General features: G+C 46.4%; 1 protein-coding gene across 1 annotated transcript in view; it reads left to right on the top strand.

The window, feature by feature from the left end:
- CDK18 (cyclin dependent kinase 18) overlaps positions 1 to 19,931 on the top strand; it is a 327,716-nt gene that overhangs the window by 265,726 nt on the left and 42,059 nt on the right. Inside the window, exon 8 of the mRNA XM_082245560.1 lies at positions 15,085 to 15,147. Within this exon, the coding sequence (XP_082101686.1) occupies positions 15,085 to 15,147 (63 nt within the window). The remainder of the gene's footprint in view (positions 1 to 15,084; positions 15,148 to 19,931) is intronic.

Raw genomic sequence — 19,931 nt, 5'->3', positions numbered from 1 at the left:
ATTACTAATGTTCATATAAATAAACTTCTGGGTAGCAGTGACCATAACATGATTTTATTTAATGTTAGCTGTAAACTACAAACTTACTGGAAGGATAAAAACACTTAGCTTTAAGAGAGCACATTTTTCAAAGATGAGGGCTGCTCTCCTAATATTAGACTGGGAGGGAATATTGGCATCAATGAACACAAAACAGAAATGGGAATTCTTCTAAAAGATTGTATGTTAAACGCACTGCAAAATATAGTCCCATGGGCAATATGTTTAGAGGGCTAAAAATAAAACCACTGTGGCTCACGACCAAAGTTAAAAAATAGCTATAAATAATAGGAAAAGCGCTTTTAACCACTTTACGACTGCTCACAGTAATATTACTGCGGCAGAGTGGCTCGTTATCGTCTGACGACGTAGTACTACGTCGTCAGACACTCCCCCTTCTGGGCGGCGCTTGCGCGCCGCCGGAGGCTCGCTCCCGCTGTTTTCATTCACAGCGGGAGTCGGGCCAGGGGAGGAGCAGCGGCGATCGCCGCTGCTCTTACCCGATCGTCGGGGATCGAGTCTGGAGATCCGCCCGCTGTGTGTAAACACAGCACTGATAGGCACTGATAGGCAGCACTGGTGGGCAATAATGGACACTGGTGGGCGGCACTGATAGATGGCAATAATGGGCACTGGGGGGCAACACTGATAGATGGCAATGGCGGGCAGCACTGATAGGGAGGGCACCACTGGCAGGCACTCTGAGCCCTGATTACCATCCCTGGTGGCCATGGTGGTCATCCCTGGTGGTCATGGGTGGGCATCCCTGGTGGCTCTAGTGTGGCACCCCCCCCCCCAGGGTCTGCACTGGTAATCAATGTTCTGATTACCAGCACAGATCCCCCCCTTGTGATCAGTGAGTAATTAGCAAAAAAAATGCTTCAAACTCACTTATCCCCTGGCTGCAGCACAGATCATCTCTTCTTCTCCTCACTGACAGGATCTGTGTGAGGAGAAGAAGAGATCAAAGCCGTTACAACGGCTGTATTTACATTACATGACGGCTGTGATTGGACACAGCCATCGTGTGATCAGGAGGGACAATCACAGGGCCCTCCTGCCAAAACGTGTTGCTATGTGTCTGAGGGACACAGGCACATTGAGATTGCGCCGCTGCGTGTGACTGCGGCGGCGCAATCTCGCTCCTTCTGCAGCACGTTCGGTAACGTCCGATCAGAAGGACGAGACTCCCACCCCGGCCGTATATGTACAGTGGCCGGGTGGGAGGTGGTTAAAGAATATTAAAATGGGGGAACATTATCATCAAATAAATGTTACAAAGAGTATACCAGAATATGTAGAAAGAAAATCAAGAACGCAAAAAATCAAACGAATGACAGATTGCAAAAGACAGTAGGACAAACCCCCAAAAATTCAAATATGTTATTAGTAAAAAGGTCAGGTCTGAGCATGTAGGCTCTTTACAAAATAATCTAGAATGAGAGACTTCGGACAAAGAGAAGACAAATTTATTAAAAACCTTCTTCAGCTCTGTGTATACAAAAGAGCATGGGGGAGTTCATGGCCATAATGGGGATGGTATTAACACAGCCCCAAATGATTCACAATGGCTCAAAAGTAAAATGGTCCAGACATTTTTAGACAGCAAAAAGGTGAATAAAGCACCTGGACTAGATAGCATACACCCACGGATTGAGTATTGAGCTCTGTAATTTCAAAATCATTGTTTCTCATTTTTAAGGACTTTATTGACTTGGATAGTACCACTAGATTGGTGTAAGACCAATGTGGTGGCTATATGTAAAAAAAGAGTTAAAGTCTAGCCTGTTAGTTTAACTTCTTTAGTTGGGAAGATACTGCAGAGTTTAATAAAAGACCACATAGAACAGTTCTTGCTGGAAAACAATATTTTAAGCAACAGACAGCATGTACAGTCAGGTCCATAAATATTGGGACATCGACACAATTCTAATCTTTTTGGCTCTATACACCACCACAATGGATTTGAAATGAAACAAATAATATGTGCTTTAACTGCAGACTTTCAGCTTCAATTTGAGGGTATGTACATCCAAATCAGGTGAACAGTTTTTATATGTGCCTCCCAACTTTTAAGGGACCAAAAGTAATGGGACAGAGTAACATTCATAAATCAAACTTTCACTTTTTAATAATTGGCTGCAAATCCTTTGCAGTCAATTACAGCCTGAAGTCTGGAATGCATAGACATCACCAAACTCTGGGTTTCATCGCTGGTGATGCTCTGCCAGGCCTCTACTGCAACTGTCTTCAGTTCCTGCTTGTTCTTGGGGAATTTTCCCTTCAGTTTTGTCTTCAGCAAGTGAATTGCATGCTCAATCAGATTCGGGTCAGATGATTGACTTGGCCATTGCATAACATTCCACTTCTTTCCCTTAAAAAACTCTTTTGTTGCTTTCGCAGTATGCTTCAGGTCATTGACCATCTGCACTGTGAAGCGCCGTCCAATGAGTTCTGAAGCATTTGGCTAAATTTGAGCAGATAATATTGCCCGAAACGCTTCAGAATTCATCCTGCTGCTTTTGTCAGCAGTCACATCTTTAATAAATACAAGAGAACCAGTTCCATTGGCAGCCATACATGCCCACGCCATGACACTACCACCACCATGGTGAGGTGGTATGCTTTGGATTATGAGCAGTTCCTTTCCTTCTCCATAGTCTTCTCTTCCCATCACTCTGGTACAAGATGATCCTGGTCTCATCTGTACATAGGATGTTGTTCCAGAACTGTGAAGGCTTTTTAAGGATGTTGTTTGGCAAACTCTAATCTGGCCTTCCTGTTTTTGAGGCTCACCAATGGTTTACATCTTGTGGTGAACCCTCTGTATTCACGCTGGTGAAGTTTTCTCTTGATTGTTAACTTTAACACACATGCACCTACCTCCTGGAGAGTGTTCTCAATCTAGCCAACTGTTGTGAAGGGTGTTTTCTTCACCAGGGAAATAATTATTTGGTCATCCACCACAGTTGTTTTCCGTGGTCTTTCGGGTCTCTTGCTGTTGCTGAGCTCACCGATGCGTTCTTTCTATTTAAGGATGTTCCAAACAGTTGATTTGGCCACACCTAATGTTTTTGCTATCTCTCTGATGGGTTTGGTTTGTTTTCTCAGCCTAATGATGGCTTGCTTCACTGATAGTGACAGCTCTTTGGATCTCATATTGAGTTGACAGCAACAGATTCCAAATTCAAATAGCACACTTGAAATTAACTCTGGACCTTTTATCTGCTTCTTATAAATGGGATAATGAGGGAATAACACACACATGGCCATGGAACAGCTGAGCAGCCAATTGTCCCATTACTTTTGGTCCCTTAAAAAGTGGGAGGCACATATACAAACTGTTGTAATTCCTACACCGTTCACTTGATTTGGATGTAAATACCCTCAAATTAAAGCTGGAAGTCTGCAGTTAAAGCACATCTTAATTGTTTCATTTCAAATCCATTGTGGTGGTGTATAGACCCAAAAAAGATTAGAATTGTGTCAAGGTCTCAATATTTATGGACCTGACTGTATTCATGAAAGACAGACGTTTTCAGACAAAGATGATTTCTTTTTATGATGAGGTAAGTAACACCTTAGACCAGTGGGGCCCAAACTTTTTTCAAAGAGGGCCAGATTTGATGAAGTGTACATGCACATACACATACATACATACATACATACATACATACATACACACACACACACACACACACATATGACACATACATATATACACACACACACACACACACACACATGCATACACACACACATGACACATACATACATACACACATACATACAAACACACACACACACACACACACACACACATACAGACAAACACACATACACACACACACATACATGCATACACACATACATACATACTGTAAAGTTTGGGGGTTCTAGCTCCACCGGATTGAGTGCACAACCGTTTAAAACATAAACAAAAAGGCTTTATTTCAGCAAACTTGAACAGGCTTCCAGCAGTGCATAAATCAAACACAAAATAAAGTCCGCTTTTCTTCAGCACAAAGGAATAAAGTAAGGAAAAAAGCACATACATTTTTTTGGATGGGTCTTCACCCCAAGGTTTGTAACAGTCCTTAATAGACCTCTCAGCAGCTTCCAGCAAACTTGCAGCTCCTTCAGACAGGTGCAACCAAACTACTCCTCCCCCACACTCACCTATTGCTGCTTCCTGTCTCTTAAGGACTGCTTCTCATGGGTCTTAACCCTGTGTGTGCTGGAATCCCTTATGGTCAGGGGTGGGGGCTCTTTCCCACCCGAATATCACTACAGAGCCCCCCAAATTCCGGGTCCCAAATATCTCTCTATTCAACACAGAGAGAACTGCGATTCAGTCCTCCTGATTTTAGCTATTTCCAGGAATTTCTCACCCGTCTTGGGTGACCCCCTGAACATTTCCCAACTTCCCTTAAAGAGTCAACAACCCAAACACAGGAGATATATAGCGACTGTCCAGGACCCAACCTTGGCGTCCTTTACATATCCCCCCCCCCCTCTGCCTCAACGCGGAGGTGTTGGAGGCACCACTCGACAGCATACAGTGGACTCAGGAGAGGGCATCGGCATTCTGATGCTGTCTCCCGGGTCTGTGTTCTACCACAAAATTAAACTCCTGGAGAGAAAGGAACCACCTTGTCACCCTGGCATTGGTGTACTTGTTCTGTCTCATCCAGGTCAATGGGGCATGGTCTGACACCAGGCGAAACCTCCTACCTAGGAGAAAATACCGTAGGGAGTCCAAAGTCCACTTGATGGCAAGACACTCCCGCTCCACCACAGCGTAGTTTCTCTCTGCTGTCGTTAGCTTCCTACTCAGAAAAACCATGGGGTGTTCTTCCCCATTGACCACTTGAGAGAGGACCGCTCCTAATCCTTCACTTGAAGCATCTGTCTGCACTACAAAATCCTTGGAGAAATCGGGAGCTACGAGCACCAGATGTTGGCATAATGCCGCCTTAAGCTTCTGAAAAGCTTCTTCGGCATTCGCGCTCCACTTTATCATCACTGACTTTCTACCTTTGGTCAAGTCAGTCAATGGTGCAGCAATGGTGGCAAAGTTGGGGACAAACCTCCGGTAGTAGCCAACTATGCCCAAAAATGCTCTGACCTGCTTTTTGGTTAGGGGACGGGGCCAGCCCTGTATGGCTTCTACCTTATTCATTTGGGGTTTAACCAGCCCTCTACCCACAATGTACCCTAGGTACTTGGCTTCCTCCATCCCAATTGCACATTTCTCTGGATTGATGGTGAACCCTGCTCTTCTCAAGGAGTCTACGACTGCCTGAACCCGGGGAAGATGGGACTCCCAATCAGTGCTGAAGACGACTATGTCATCCAGGTAGACGGAAGCATATCTTTGATGTGGACGTAAAGTTTTATCCATGGCCCGTTGGAATGTGGCAGGGGCGGGGTGCAGACCAAATGGCATCCTTTTGTACTGGAAGTGGCCTTCCGGGGTGGAGAAGGCTGTTTTCTCCCTGGCCTCCTTGGTTAGGGGAATCTGCCAGTACCCTTTTGTGAGGTCAAGCGTGGTGATATACCTGGCTGGACCCAACCTCTCAATTAACTCGTCTATCCGGGGCATAGGATATGCATCGAACTTGGAGATTTCATTAAGCTTTCTGAAGTCATTGCAGAAGCGAAGAGTGCCGTTGGGTTTAGGCACCAACACAATTGGACTCGACCACTCGCTCTGCGACTCTTCAATGACATCAAGCTCAAGCATTCTTTTTACCTCCTCAGACACTGCCACCCTATGAGCTTCTGGGATACGATACGGCTTTAACCGGATTTTTTCATTGGGCTCGGTTACAATGTCATGCTCGATGACATTGGTGAGACCAGGTAACCCTGAAAACATGTCCCTATTTCTTTGCAGAAATTATTTTGCCTGTTGGGTTTGGGGCCTAGACAGGGTAGCAGCAACCTGCACCAGGTCAATCCCTGCAGGGTCCCCTGACTGGACACCTATCACTGCAGACACCTGTTCTCTGTCTCTCCAGGGTTTCAACAAATTTATGTGGTAGATCTGGTATGGCTTTCTTCTCCCAGGCTGGTGTACCTTGTAGTTCACTTCCCCCATTTTTTCCACTATCTCAAACGGACCTTGCCACTTGGCCAAGAACTTGCTCTCCACCGTTGGTATTAGGACGGCCACCCGGTCTCCTATTTAAAATTGTCTGATTTTAGCCGACCGGTTGTACACCCTTCTTTGGGCATCTTGAGCCTTCTGCAGATGCTCCCTCACCAACGGCATTACCTTAGCCACTCTCTCTCGCATTTGGAAGATATGCTCTACCACAGTTTTGTGTGGGGAAGACTCACTTTCCCATGTCTCCTTTACTAGATCTAGCAACCCCGGGGCCTTCGCCCATACACAAACTCAAACGGTGAGAAACCTGTTGATGCTTGTGGAACCTCCCGGATGGCAAACAACAGGGCAGGGAGTAACATATCCCAATCCTTCCCATCTTTCTGGACCACTCTTTTTAACATGCATTTTAAAGTTTTATTGAACCTCTCGACTAGGCCATCAGTCTGCGGGTGATAGACGGACGTCCGCAACTGCTTAATCTGGAACAGTTTGCACAAGTCCGCCATCACTTTGGACATAAAAGGGGTGCCCTGGTCCGTCAATATTTCTTTGGGGAACCCCGTTCGGGAAAACATTTGAAATAGTTCCCTGGCAATGGCCTTAGAGGAAGTTTTCCTTAAAGGGACTGCTTCTGGATATCTAGTGGCATAGTCTAGGATGACTAGTATATATTGGTACCCCCTTGCTGACTTCACCAGGGGTCCTACGAGATCCATTGCAATTCGTTCAAATGGTACCTCGATAATTGGCAGGGGTACCAGGGGGTTTCTGTAATGGGACACCGGGGCAGTTAACTGGCAAGTCGGACAGGACGCACAATACCTTTTAACCTCGGCCTTTACCCCTGGCCAGTAAAACCGGTCAGTTACCCTGGCCTCTGTTTTTTCTGCCCCCAGGTGTCCTCCCAGTACATCATTGTGGGCTAGATCAAGAAGCATCCGCCTATAAGGCTGGGGAACCAGCAACTGCTCGACAGTTTCCCCTCGGCTTTCAGCCACTCGATAAACCAAGTTATCTTTCAATGCAAAATGAGGAAACCTCTGGTCTGCACCTGGTATTTGTGGGATCCCATCAATAACAGAAACCTGCTCTCTAGCATTGACCAAGGTAAGATCCTGCAATTGAGCGGTGCCAAACGCACCCCTGGATACGTCCAGGTCTGGATGCACTGGCCTTGAGGAGGTTTCCCCTTCACTCTCCTCAACCTGGGACTGTGATGGGGAGAGTTCCTCATCATCCTCTCCCAGCATAACCTGTAACGGGGAGACTTCCCCCCCCTCAGAGGTCAGCTCGGTCTTGCGACCTGAAACAGAAACAATATCGTCCACTTTAACATTTTCTGCAATGTCATTGTTAGTGACAGGTACCTCCCCATCAGGGGGTTGTGTCGTGGGGATTTCAGGCCCGGACCCCTCAGACTCTGTTCCTTCGAGGCCGAGGGTCCCCAGTCCCCTTGGTTGTCCAGGCTGTTCACACTGTACCTGGTTCCATAGTTCAAAAAACAGTGGGCAGTCCCGCCCCACTATGACATCATGTATCAAATTTCTTACCACCCCGACTTCTTGTGTCACGGAGGTACCACCATAGGCAACAGTCACTGGCACCAGGGGGTACTCTCTGGTGTCCCCATGGATACATACTACCCGTAGAGTCTTACTTACTGGGCCGAGTCTTCCGATCACCCTGGTATGTACCAGCGTTACCATGCTACCAGAGTCCAGCAGAGCCTTGGCAGGAAGGTGGTTCACCCATAGTTCACATTCAAACTGTCCGGCCGCTATATCAAGATGGGTGGCACATGCTCTTTGCACATAAAAAGAGCTTCTCCGAACAGTCCCGCACTCCATAGGCTCCTCCTGAAGTGGGCATTGTGCCCGGGTATGCCCCCAGGACCGACATCGCCAGCACTGTATGTCTCCCATCCTTGGGACAGGAACCAACCTCCGTGGTTCTGCTGAAGAAGATACCGGTTTGTGGGTGACAACGTCTGGCGGAGCTTCTCTCCTAGGTGCTGTGGCTGGCCTGCCCTATGTGAGGGTTCCCGATGCTTGGCAGGCCCGAGCAGGTCTTCCACCACAGTGTATCTTTCGACCAACTCTACCAGCTGGTCAGCGGTTGCAGGGTCGCCATGGCTTACCCAGCGCTGTAGGTCATCTGGTAGGGACCGCAGGTACCAGTCCATCACTACCCGTTCCACCATTTGCGGGCCTGTCAGCTTCTCTGGTTGCAGCCATTTTTTCACCAGCTGTACCAGTTCGTGCATCTGGGACCTGGGTGGCCGATTAGGTTTGTACCTCCAGCGGTGCACCCTCTGAGCCCGGACAGCTGTGGTCACCCCCAGGCGGGCCAAGATCTCTGCCTTCAGACGCTCATAGTCGCTGATGTGCTCAGTTGGAAGGTCAAAGTAGGCTTTTTGCGGGTCACCAGTAAGGAAAGGGGAGATAATGCCAGCCCATTGGTCACGGGGCCACCCCTCTCTCTCCGCTATCCTCTCAAAAGTTGTGAGAAAAGCCTCCACATCATCACTGGGGGTCAGTTTTTGCAAGTAATGGCTGGCTCTCACAGATACTGGGTTGCCATCGGCAATGACTGCTTGCTCTCGTCCCTGAGCCAAACGCTGTACTGCCTCCTGCAAGGCAGCCACCTGTGCTTGAGTGGACTCCTGCTGGGCAGTAAACTGAGCAGCTAGCAACCGTGTGCTTTCCTGTTGTGCCTTTACAGCCTGTGCCAGGGCTTGCTGCTGCTGAGCCATTGCTTCCTCATGGCGACGGTTTGCCTCTACTGAGGCTTGCTGCTGGGTCACAGTGGCTTGCACCAGTGCTTTAATAACCTCCTCCATGCCTGCTGTTTGCAGTGTCTGAGCTGTTTTCACCCAAGACATACTGTCTCTTTACATGTCAGTTTTTGGTTTTAAACGGCTTTTGCGGCTGCAAAATGCACTCTGCCCGCATCCGAGACACCAGTTGTAAAGTTTGGGGGTTCTAGCTCCACTGGATTGAGTGCACAACCGTTTAAAACATAAACAAAAAGGCTTTATTTCAGCAAACTTGAACAGGCTTCCAACAGTGCATAAATCAAACACAAAATAAAGTCCGCTTTTCTTCAGCACAAAGGAATAAAGTAAGGAAAAAAGCACATACGGTTTTGTGAAAGGGTCTTCACCCCAAGGTTTGTAACAGTCCTTAATAGACCTCTCAGCAGCTTCCAGCAAACTTGCAGCTCCTTCAGACAGGTGCAACCACCAAACTACTCCTCCCCCACACTCACCTATTGCTGCTTCCTGTCTCTTAAGGACTGCTTCTCATGGGTCTTAACCCTGTGTGTGCTGGAATCCCTTATGGTCAGGGGTGGGGGCTCTTTCCCACCCGAATACCACTACAGAGCCCCCCAAATTCCGGGTCCCAAATATCTATCTATTCAACACAGAGAGAACTGCGATTCAGTCCTCCTGATTTTAGCTATTTCCAGGAATTTCTCACCCGTCTTGGGTGACCCCCTGAACATTTCCCAACTTCCCTTAAAGAGACCACAACCCAAACACAGGAGATATATAGCGACTGTCCAGGACCCAACCTTGGCGTCCTGTACAATACATACATACACACACATACATACATACACACACACATGCATACACACACACACACACATACATACACACATATACATACATACATACATACACACATACACACACACACACACACACACACACATACATACATACATACATACTCACTCACACATACATACATACATACATACATACATACACACACACACAAACATACATACACACACACACACACCCACACATACATACATACACACACACATACACATACAAACACACACACATACATATATATATACTGTAAGGGGTTGGCTCGGTAGCGGGTGTTGGTGATCCCTTGGGTGGGTTCGTTACACAGAGAGACAGCCGAGGAGTGGTTGAAAACAACAATCTATGGTTTATTCTTCCAATTTGCTGGAAACAAGTGCAAGCATCCAAACAGCATAAATCAAACAAACATATAAATAAACCCTGGCCACTTGGGGCTTCTGCCTTAACAACGCAGGAACCTACCTATGGTGTCTGTCCCAACCTACTGCTGGGCAGACACTGCTGGTGATACAGCAGAAAACCAATAGTCTATTTGTTTTCTTTTCACACAGAAAAAGTCCAACACAACCTCACCTTCAGAAGTCTCTCAGCTCACTGCTCTCCTTAACGCATAAAGCCTCAGGATGCAGCAATCAGTAGTCATCTTCTGGATAACTTATAGAGGCCTTAATTGCCTCATTCTGAATAGCTGAAGCTTTTTCAACGTCCTAAACCTTTCTGGCTACCTCTCACAGCCGACACCTAATAGTAATTGGTGAATTGTCTAAACAAGGCATAAATGTATCTCCCGTCTGTGACAACACCCACAGATTTACCTGACTTCCTGTCACAATATATATATATATATATACATATATATATATATATATATATATATATATATATATATATATATACAGTGGGTACGGAAAGTATTCAGACCCCCTTAAATTTTTTACTCTTTGTTATATTGCAGCCATTTGCTAAAATCATTTAGGTTCATTCTTCCTCATGAATGTACACAAAGCACCCCATACTGACAGAAAAACACAGAATTGTTGACATTGTTGCAGATTTATTAAAAAAGAAAAACTGAAATATCACATGGTCCTAAGTATTCAGACCCTTTGCTCAGTATTTAGTAGAAGCCCCCTTTTGATCTAATACAGCCAGGAGTCTTTTTGGGAAAGATGCAACAAGTCTTTCACACCTGGATTTGGGGATCCTCTGCATTCCTCCTTGCAGATCCTCTCCAGTTCTGTCAGGTTGGATGGTAAACGTTGGTGGACAGCCATTTTTAGGTCTCTCCAGAGATGTTTAATTGGGTTTAAGTCAGGGCTCTGGCTGGGCCATTCAAGAACAGTCACGGAGTTGTTGTGAAGCCACTCCTTCGTTATTTTAGCTGTGTGCTTAGGGTCATTGTCTTGTTGGAAGGTAAACCTTCGGCCCAGTCTGAGGTCCAGAGCACTCTGGAGAAGGTTTTTGTCCAGGATATCCCTGTACTTGGCCGCATTCATCTTTCCCTCGATTGCAACCAGTCGTCCTGTCCTTGCAGCTGAAAAACAACCCCACAGCATGATGCTGCCACCACCATGCTTCACTGTTGGGACTGTATTGGACAGGTGATGAGCAGTGCCTGGTTTTCTCCACACATACCGCTTAGAATTAAGGCCAAAAAGTTCTATTTTGGTCTCATCAGACCAGAGAATCTTATTTCTCACCATCTTGGAGTCCTTCAGGTGTTTTTTAACTAACTCCATGCGGACTTTCATGTGTCTTACACTGAGGAGAGGCTTCCGTCGGGCCACTCTGCCATAAAGCCCCGACTGGTGGAGGGCTGCAGTGATGGTTGACTTTCTACAACTTTCTCCCATCTCCTGACTGCATCTCTGGAGCTCAGCCACAGTGATCTTTGGGTTCTTCTTTACCTCTCTCACCAAGGCTCTTCTCCCCCGATAGCTCAGTTTGGCCGGACGGCCAGCTCTAGGAAGGGTTCTGGTCGTCCCAAACGTCTTCAATTTGAGGATTATGGAGGCCACTGTGGTCTTAGGAACCTTAAGTGCAGCAGAAATCTTTTTGTAACCTTGGCCAGATCTGTGCCTTGCCACAATTCTGTCTCTGAGCTCTTCAGGCAGTTCCTTTGACCTCATGATTCTCATTTGCTCTGACATGCATTGTGATCTGGAAGGTCTTATATAGACAGGTGTGTGGCTTTCCTAATCAAGTCCAATCAGTATAATCAAACACAGCTGGACTCAAATGAAGGTGTAGAACCATCTCAAGGATGATCAGAAGAAATGGAAAAGCACCTGAGTGTCACAGCAAAGGGTCTGAATACTTAGGACCATGTGATATTTCAGTTTTTCTTTTTTAATAAATCTGCAACAATGTCAACAATTCTGTGTTTTTCTGTCAGTATGGGGTGCTATGTGTACATTCATGAGGAAGAAGAATGAACCTAAATGATTTTAGCAAATGGCTGCAATATAACAAAGAGTGAAAAATTTAAGGGGGTCTGAATACTTTCCGTACCCACTGTATAGGAAATAATAAGCATCAGTGCTTTATGAATACACTTACAGAAACAGGCAGTAGGATTATAGAAGTGACACCTCCTTGGTCAGCTCCACAAGATCCTCGGTCGGCTCCTACAGGTGGCTGTGTGCGGTGAAGGAGAGAAGGCATGCAATTTTCAAATGCATTCCACACTCCCGCGCAGTCGTAGGCAGCGCCGGGCAGATAGAGCCGAGCGGGAGGCGGAGCGGGACTCGGGAGCAGCAGAGCTGTCCAGGGAGGCCAGAGGCCCTGCCCCTGAGCCATCGCATCTGCATCGGGGGGCGGGGATGTGAGGAGTCTCAGAGAGAAAAGCATTGACAAAAGTCAGCTGTGTCTCAGGGGGCTGTATAAAACTAAAGGATGGGGCGCAACTGGCCTGCGGATCGGACTTTGGACATGACTGCCTTAGACAAAGAAGTGGCTGTGGACGTAGAATACTTGAATTTTGCAAAGCGCTCAACACCGTTCTCCACACACAGCCAATGTGTAAGTTTAAGTCTATAAACCTTGAAAAAATCAGATTGTAAATCAAAAGAAAACTGGCTAAAGGGCTGTATTCGGAGAGTAGTGGTTAATGATTCATTCTTTGAATGGTCTTGGGTTGTTAGTGGTGTACCCCAAGGTTCCGTGTGGCAACTATGTAGCAAATGAGGTTTAATTCATCAAATCCAAAGCTGCGCTAAAATCAATAAGTGCTCTATAACTGTTTAACCTATAAATAGAACGAACTATAGGAGAATAGAAGATTATAAATCAATAAAAAGTCTTTGTGAAAGAAGAGATTCTCCTCTTGAGTGCAGGCTGAACCAGTGTAATTCCGTCACCAAATAAACAATAAGCTCCTTGTATGAACCAATACATGACCTTCTATCTCTAGACAGGTCATAAAGGCTCAGGAAAAATATCCAATTATATATTATCAGAAAATGGCTCCAAACTCTCACTTCCAGGGGACCAATGATCTCATAATGGTACTCCGCCAAACATCCTCCCAATAGAATGTATATAGGAACATAGAAAACAAAATGCTCCAATAGCATAAAATCCTTTTTATCGTTTATTAAAATTTTAAAATCACACTTACATCCAATTGAGATGAATAGCGCTAAACCGTAATTTCCTCACCAGCAGTAAACCAAACACCCGCACTTCCGGAATTGTGAAGATGCGGTGACGTCAGCATATAGTTCCGCCCTAGGCATTTAGTCAAATGTGACATTGTCCAGGGCATGGGCGCCATGCTGCGCCATCACCATTTATATTTAAAGAGCATCACTAAGCTTGGATTTGAGCTGCGAGGCAGCTAAACATGTCCAAGCCTCTATTTGAATTATGGGGCAGCCATTTCTATCCAGACAGCCAAGCCTCGATTTAAATAGTTACATAGTTAGTTAGGTTGAAAAAAGACACAAGTCCATCTGGTTCAACCAACAAAAAAAACAATATTGAAAACCCAACCATACAATCCCATATACACAATCCTATACCTGCAGTTGATCCAGAGGAAGGCGAAAAAACCCTGCAAAGCATAAATAGGGTTGTCATGGTTATTACTAACCAAACATGGCCAAGTCTCGATTTAAGTGATGGGGCAATTATATCAATCAGAACTGCCAAGTCTCTATCCGAGTGAGATTGTTAGAAATATTGCCACACATGTCCAAACCAAAATGGTCTGTAGGTATAATTTAATGGGAATAAGTATTATCTTATGCCCTGTTTTGCATAAACATATTATTACTAAATAAGATAAACCAGGACCGATTCTAATAATCACAGGCCATCTAGTGGGCAAATATGATACCAATTGCCAAATACCCACCCCATGTGTATGGTTTGTGGCCATCCTCTTTTTGAGCTGCATGAATATACTTGGGTGGGTATTTGGCAAATTGCTGTTTTTTTGTTTTTTTTTGCCTTTCTTTTGATCAACTGTGGGTATAGGATTGTGTATATAGAAATGTAATTGTTTTGCTCCCCTTTTATTGGTTGAACTAGATGGACTGTTTTTTTTTTTTCAAGCAGATTAACTATGTAACTATGAATCTATGGGCTAAGACAGGGGTCTCCAAACTTTCCAAAAAAAAAAAAAAGGACTAGTTTACTGTCCTTCAGACTTTAGGGGGGCAGGACTGTGGCCATTGGGAGTAGAAATTGTCCTGGAGTGAGTGTGAGTAAACACTGCATCTTTAGCATTAGGGGGAGGTATAGTACACCATTGTTGGTGCCCTATTGTTAATGTCAGTAACAGAAATTATGCCCAACTGTTGGTGTCAGTGGGAAGAATAGTGTCTTGCATCAGTGGGAGGAAAGGTGTCCAAGGGCCGGGTCACAGCAATCAATGGGTCGCATCTGGCCCCCTGGCCGCAGTTTGAAGACCACTGGTCTAAAGGATGAGGTTCCACCTTTATTTGTTAAGGCTCACTCTGCCAGATCCATTAGTTCTTTATAGGCTTTTACAGAATACAAGTCCTTCCCCCCTATTTTTTATGATCTCCCTATCGCTTACTGCAAAACTGAGGCTAGCTAACAGAGGGAGGGGTTATAGAGGGGATGTCCCTGTAGCTGATTTATCAGTGTCCAGTCACCTAAATGTAGCTGCACATAACATATGGTTTTGACTAGGGATCCTGTGTCCTGTTCTGTACTCTAAGAAAGGGATTTTACAGGTAAGTCAAAAATCTTATTTTGGTGCATTTAAAGTAAAATCCTCTACTACATTAGCAAAAGACTAATTGCTTCCCTGATATTTTTTCATGCTTCTTTCCAGGATAGTGACCTTAAACAATATCTGGATAACTGTGGTAGCTTGATGTCAATGCACAACGTTAAGGTAAGAGGCATAGACCGTAAAAAAGTTTTGTTGTTTCTTTTATTATTATGTTGCCTCGAGTTGATGGTAACTCCTGGTTTCCACTTGGATAATGTTGCTCCAGAATGTCTTTTGTTTGTGTCTTAAAGTGGACTTACACCCTTCTGGCAGCGGCTAGGTGCAAGTATGTACAATATATTTGCACATTACGACACTATTACTTTGTAATTGTCAGGGTGCCAGGAAACCAGACCACACGAAGATGCAAGTAAAATAAGGCATTTTACTAGAGCAACAACAATAAACCCACAGCAAGAGTGAGGCGTGAAGTCACTCTGTTGCTAGTACTTCTATTTAATTTATTCTTTGTCTAACTCCAGCACCTTGAGTTTTAGCTGCTTTTATTGTCTGCGCCAAGATGATGTAACTCCTACATATATGCTTGATAATTCATTCATCCCAGCACCCAGCACTTACTTCTGGTGTCTGTAATATGCTATGATTGTACACTGAGCTGTGCATGTGCTGCTGTCAGTGCACAAATAATTTAAAGAAATTGTAGCCGGCAGGGGGAACAATTTTATATCAGAAGAAACATACATGGTCCCTTCTCCCATATATTTGTTTTAGAAGATTTCAGATTTGTTTCACTTTAAGTCTTTGCAGTGTCATGTTCATAATTTCTGTGACTGTATCTATCTACCTTATTGTTGTCTATTTTCTTATTTTTCTCTTCAACAATTCCAAGCATAATTGTCATTTCTAGTGAGTTGGGTACTATAAGAACATAATATATCCAAAATATGACAGCTTGAATCTTGTCTTCTAATGACATTTGCAGCCGTCCACTAAAAAACATTTTAATTAGGGTAGCAGAATTTAATTTAGTGGATATATTTCTAACCCTAACCCTGGATAGCTGACAGAACTGAATTTTAATGTTGGGTCTCAAGTTAAACAGAAAAAAGACTCCATAAATCTTTTGTCGGAAACAGTTGCTATTTTATTTATATGGGAATGACAGTATGTACCACACCAAACCAGAATCATTATGTGTGGTTAAATTTCACAAAAATAAAACCATGTGAATTCCCTAACGATTAAGTTTTTGTAATTAATAAATAGACGTGTCCTATTCTGATAAAAAATAAATAGGTGTTGTAGGGGAGCATCCCAGAGAGAGCTGGGAAAAGTCCTGTTCAGGGTTAATACATCTCCCAGGCTCCTCTCTTACACATTTAGGGATCTCTGATCCACAATCCAGTTTGGGTTTTGGTCCTCTCCCCCAGGCCAATTTAGGCTCACCTGGGACAGACAGCCAGTGCTCTCGGCCTGGGAATCAAACAACTCCTGTCTGTGAGAGCAAGAGGTTGGTGAAAACTTACAAGCTGTAAACTGTATGTGGAAGCTGAAAAGCTGTAGGCTTGCTCAGCCTGGTAGTTAGGACCTGTATATTTTGTATAGTTAGTACCGAGATATGGCTAGGTTTTTGTTTTGCTATTTTTTTTTTTTGTTCCTATTTGTTTTCTGAGACACTGTACAGCACCTGTATATACGGTGAGGGAAAAAAAGTTTCTCTTACGTCCTCCGACAGTCGCCGCCTCTTCATATTCGTCACATATGGGGTATTAGACTTTGCTCCGAAGGAGTAGCTAGGCAACAGAATATGTTAACAATAAAGCTTTAACATATCCCACCCTCAAGGGGTGGTCCCCTCAGTCAATACCCTCCTACTTCCTGCAACCATATCTCAGTTTTAATGTCTAGCTTGTCAGGAGTGGCTGGCTCTCTCTGTGCTGGGACTTTTTGTCCCAGACTCTTTCTTCTTTTTAATATTTTATTTGAGTTTTTTCTCTACCTTTACTTAGCTGTTGTTTTTGTCAGCATTAGTTAGTTCTTCGGACGAAGAGGATCATGCGGACTGGGTCTCGGGCTGATCCCCCTGATCGCAGGTCGTGGGTCAGTGGCTTCCCAGTCTGCCATCGAGCGTTCAGCCAGGTAACGCTCCTGGCACGGTGAACGACCCATCCCTGTTCGGTGCAGGGATGTTTGGTGAGGTGGCTACCTCACCGGACGCTGTGCGGTTTCTTAACCGCCATTGTGTGCGTCTTGAATTGCGACTCTCCCTGCCTCATGTGCAGCGGCTTGTTCGCCTGTGCGGGTTCCCCACGCCATATGAGGTAAGTGTGTCTATGTGGGGACCTGTCTGTCTGGGGGGGGTCTCAGTCTGGGACTGTGTAACCTGCCTTTAAATCACACTGCTTGTCTCCCTATCTCTCGGCTGCATGCTGTGGGCTGCAAGGGGGGGGGGGAGCTGTATGACACTGTGTGTGTCAGGCTGGGCAGTGTGGGAAGCTGTGTGCTGTGGGGCATGTTTTTAATGGCATGTTGGGGCATATACAGCGATCGCTGCGGCGATCTAACATGTATCCATATAATGGGATGAAATTGTGTGTGTTTTTATGCACTGTGGAGCGGCGGTTTCGGCGCCAAACGACGCCATTTTACCGGCGCCCGCTCCAGCCGCATGGTTTACATGCACGGCGGCCATTTTCTTGTAGCCTCCATAGGCTTACATAGAGCGCCCTGGCAGCATCACTTCCTTTTTCCTGGAACACCGGTCGAGGCAGCAGCAGCAGCGGGGTCTCCTCAGGTTTTATCCTTCTATTCCTGTTGTCCATTGCCTGTATTCAGTCTGTATATTCCCTGTGGGGGTCTCATTGTGCCTGAGTGTGTGCGGTGGGCTGCGCTTACCGCGCTTGCTTAAAGGGGGCAGTTAACCCTTGGTTGTCTGGCGTACAGGGGCAATGGATTCTCAGGAGGGCAAGTTTCCCACAGTATTGGTGGAAAGCCAGGGGACCGCTGTTTCCCCCCCAGGGGGGGATTTAGCCACTATTGTGGCTGGCCTTGCTGCCCAGGTGCAAATGCTGGTGGCTGCTCAATCTACTAAACGGCCCAGAGTTACTCTGTCCTCCGATTCTGTGGGTGAAGGTGATGGGGCTGTTCTGGCAGGGACCCCCCTATCGGGGTCCCGCTCCTCTCTTGATCTAGTGGGGTCTGAGGTAGAGGCTGAGGTTGAGGGGGTTGATAATTCTCCCCCTGGCTCGCCTGAAGAGCTTGCAATCATGGATGAGTTGATTGCTTCCATTAAGCAGACGCTACGTTTGCAGGACGAAGTGTGTCCCCCCGCTGCCTTGGCGGCTTATGGGACGCAGAGAAAACGCAGGACGCCGCAGGTTTTTCCCTGCAATGCTGATTTTCAGCGCGCTGTAAAGGATCAATGGCGCGATCTGCGCAAACCTTTTGCGGTACCAAGTAAATTCAAGCTGCGTTATCCTTTCTCCCCTGCCACTGATGAACGGTGGTGTGTGCCTCCACCAGTGGATCAGGCAATTGCGGTTTTGAACAAAGCCACTGCGATTCCTGCAGAGGGATCCCCTGTTTTCCGTGATGCCACGGATAGGAGACTGGAGTCTCTTGCCCGTCATACTTATTCTGTTACGGGTTCTATGCTTAAGGCTCTATTTGCTTCTCTCATGGCGGCCCAGGCGATCGCAAGTTGGACGCAGATGCTTAGGCGCGTCCTAGTGGCCGATTCGGCCTCGGCGGCGACCCTGGACATGGTGGATCAGATCCACCAGGGTGTCATGTATCTGTGTGATGCGGACCTGGACCTGATTCCGTTGGCTGCACGTGTGCACAGCGTGGCGGTGTTGTCTCGCCGCCTGGTTTGGTTGAAATGTTGGTCGGTGGACCAATCTTCACGTAAAACCTTAGCCAATCTGCCTTATGATGGGTCTCGCTTTTTGGGGAGTCCCTGGATGTGTTGATTAAGGGGATCACCGGGGGTAAGAGCACTCTCTTGCCCCATTTCCCCAAGGCTAAGGGGGCTTCTGGGAAGAAGCATGCGAATTTTCGGCCCCCTCAGGGGTCCTTTCGTGCCTTTCGGCCGCACTACAAGGGCAAACCGTTCAAAGGCCAGGGCTTTCAGAAGAAACCCTGGTCTGGGAAACAGAAGTCCGGCCAATCCGGACCTGCGGCCCATAACAGTTCGGCCTGAAGGGGCGCCCTCACCCAGTTTTGGGGTGGGGGGACGCTTGCTCGGTTTTCTTCAGCCCTGGTTGGCCCGTGTGCGGGACAGATGGGTTCTGGAAATCGTTCGATCTGGTTACAAGATCGAGTTTCTCTCTCGGCCAGAGAGCAGATTTTTTCCCTCAAATCTACAACTGTCTCCAGAGCGCCTGCGGGATCTGCACCTGGCGGTGCGGGACCTGAGGGCTCAGGGAGTGGTGGTTCCGGTGCCTCATCGGGACAGATTTCGGGGGTTTTATTCCAATCTGTTCACCGTGCCCAGAAAGGAGGGCAAGGTTCGTCCGATTCTGGACTTGAAAGCTCTGAACCGCTCTGTGCGGGTTCGCAAGTTCCGCATGGAATCCCTGCGCTCGGTGGTGGCTGCCCTGGTTCCGGGGGAATTCATGGCCTCCATCGATTTGAAGGATGCGTATCTTCACATCCCCATATTCGAGGGTCATCAGAGATACCTTCGATTTGCCATTGCGGAGGATCACTACCAGTTCGTGGCGTTGCCCTTTGGGCTCGCCTCGGCTCCGCGGGTCTTCACCAAGGTGCTTGCACCGGTTCTGGCATTATTGAGGGCCCAGGGCATTTCTGTCCTGGGGTATCTGGACGACATTCTGATTCGGTCTGCGACCAGTCAGGGTCTGGAGAAGGACCTGTCTGTCACGATGCAAACTCTGCAGGAGTTCGGTTGGACGATAAATGTTCCAAAGTCGACACTGAGTCCG

Source organism: Pelophylax lessonae (genome assembly GCF_965119305.1).
Source record: "Pelophylax lessonae genome assembly, chromosome: 2".
NCBI lineage: Eukaryota > Metazoa > Chordata > Amphibia > Anura > Ranidae > Pelophylax > Pelophylax lessonae.
Note: the sequence above shows the minus strand (reverse complement) of the source record. Positions and strands in the feature narration are given on the sequence as shown.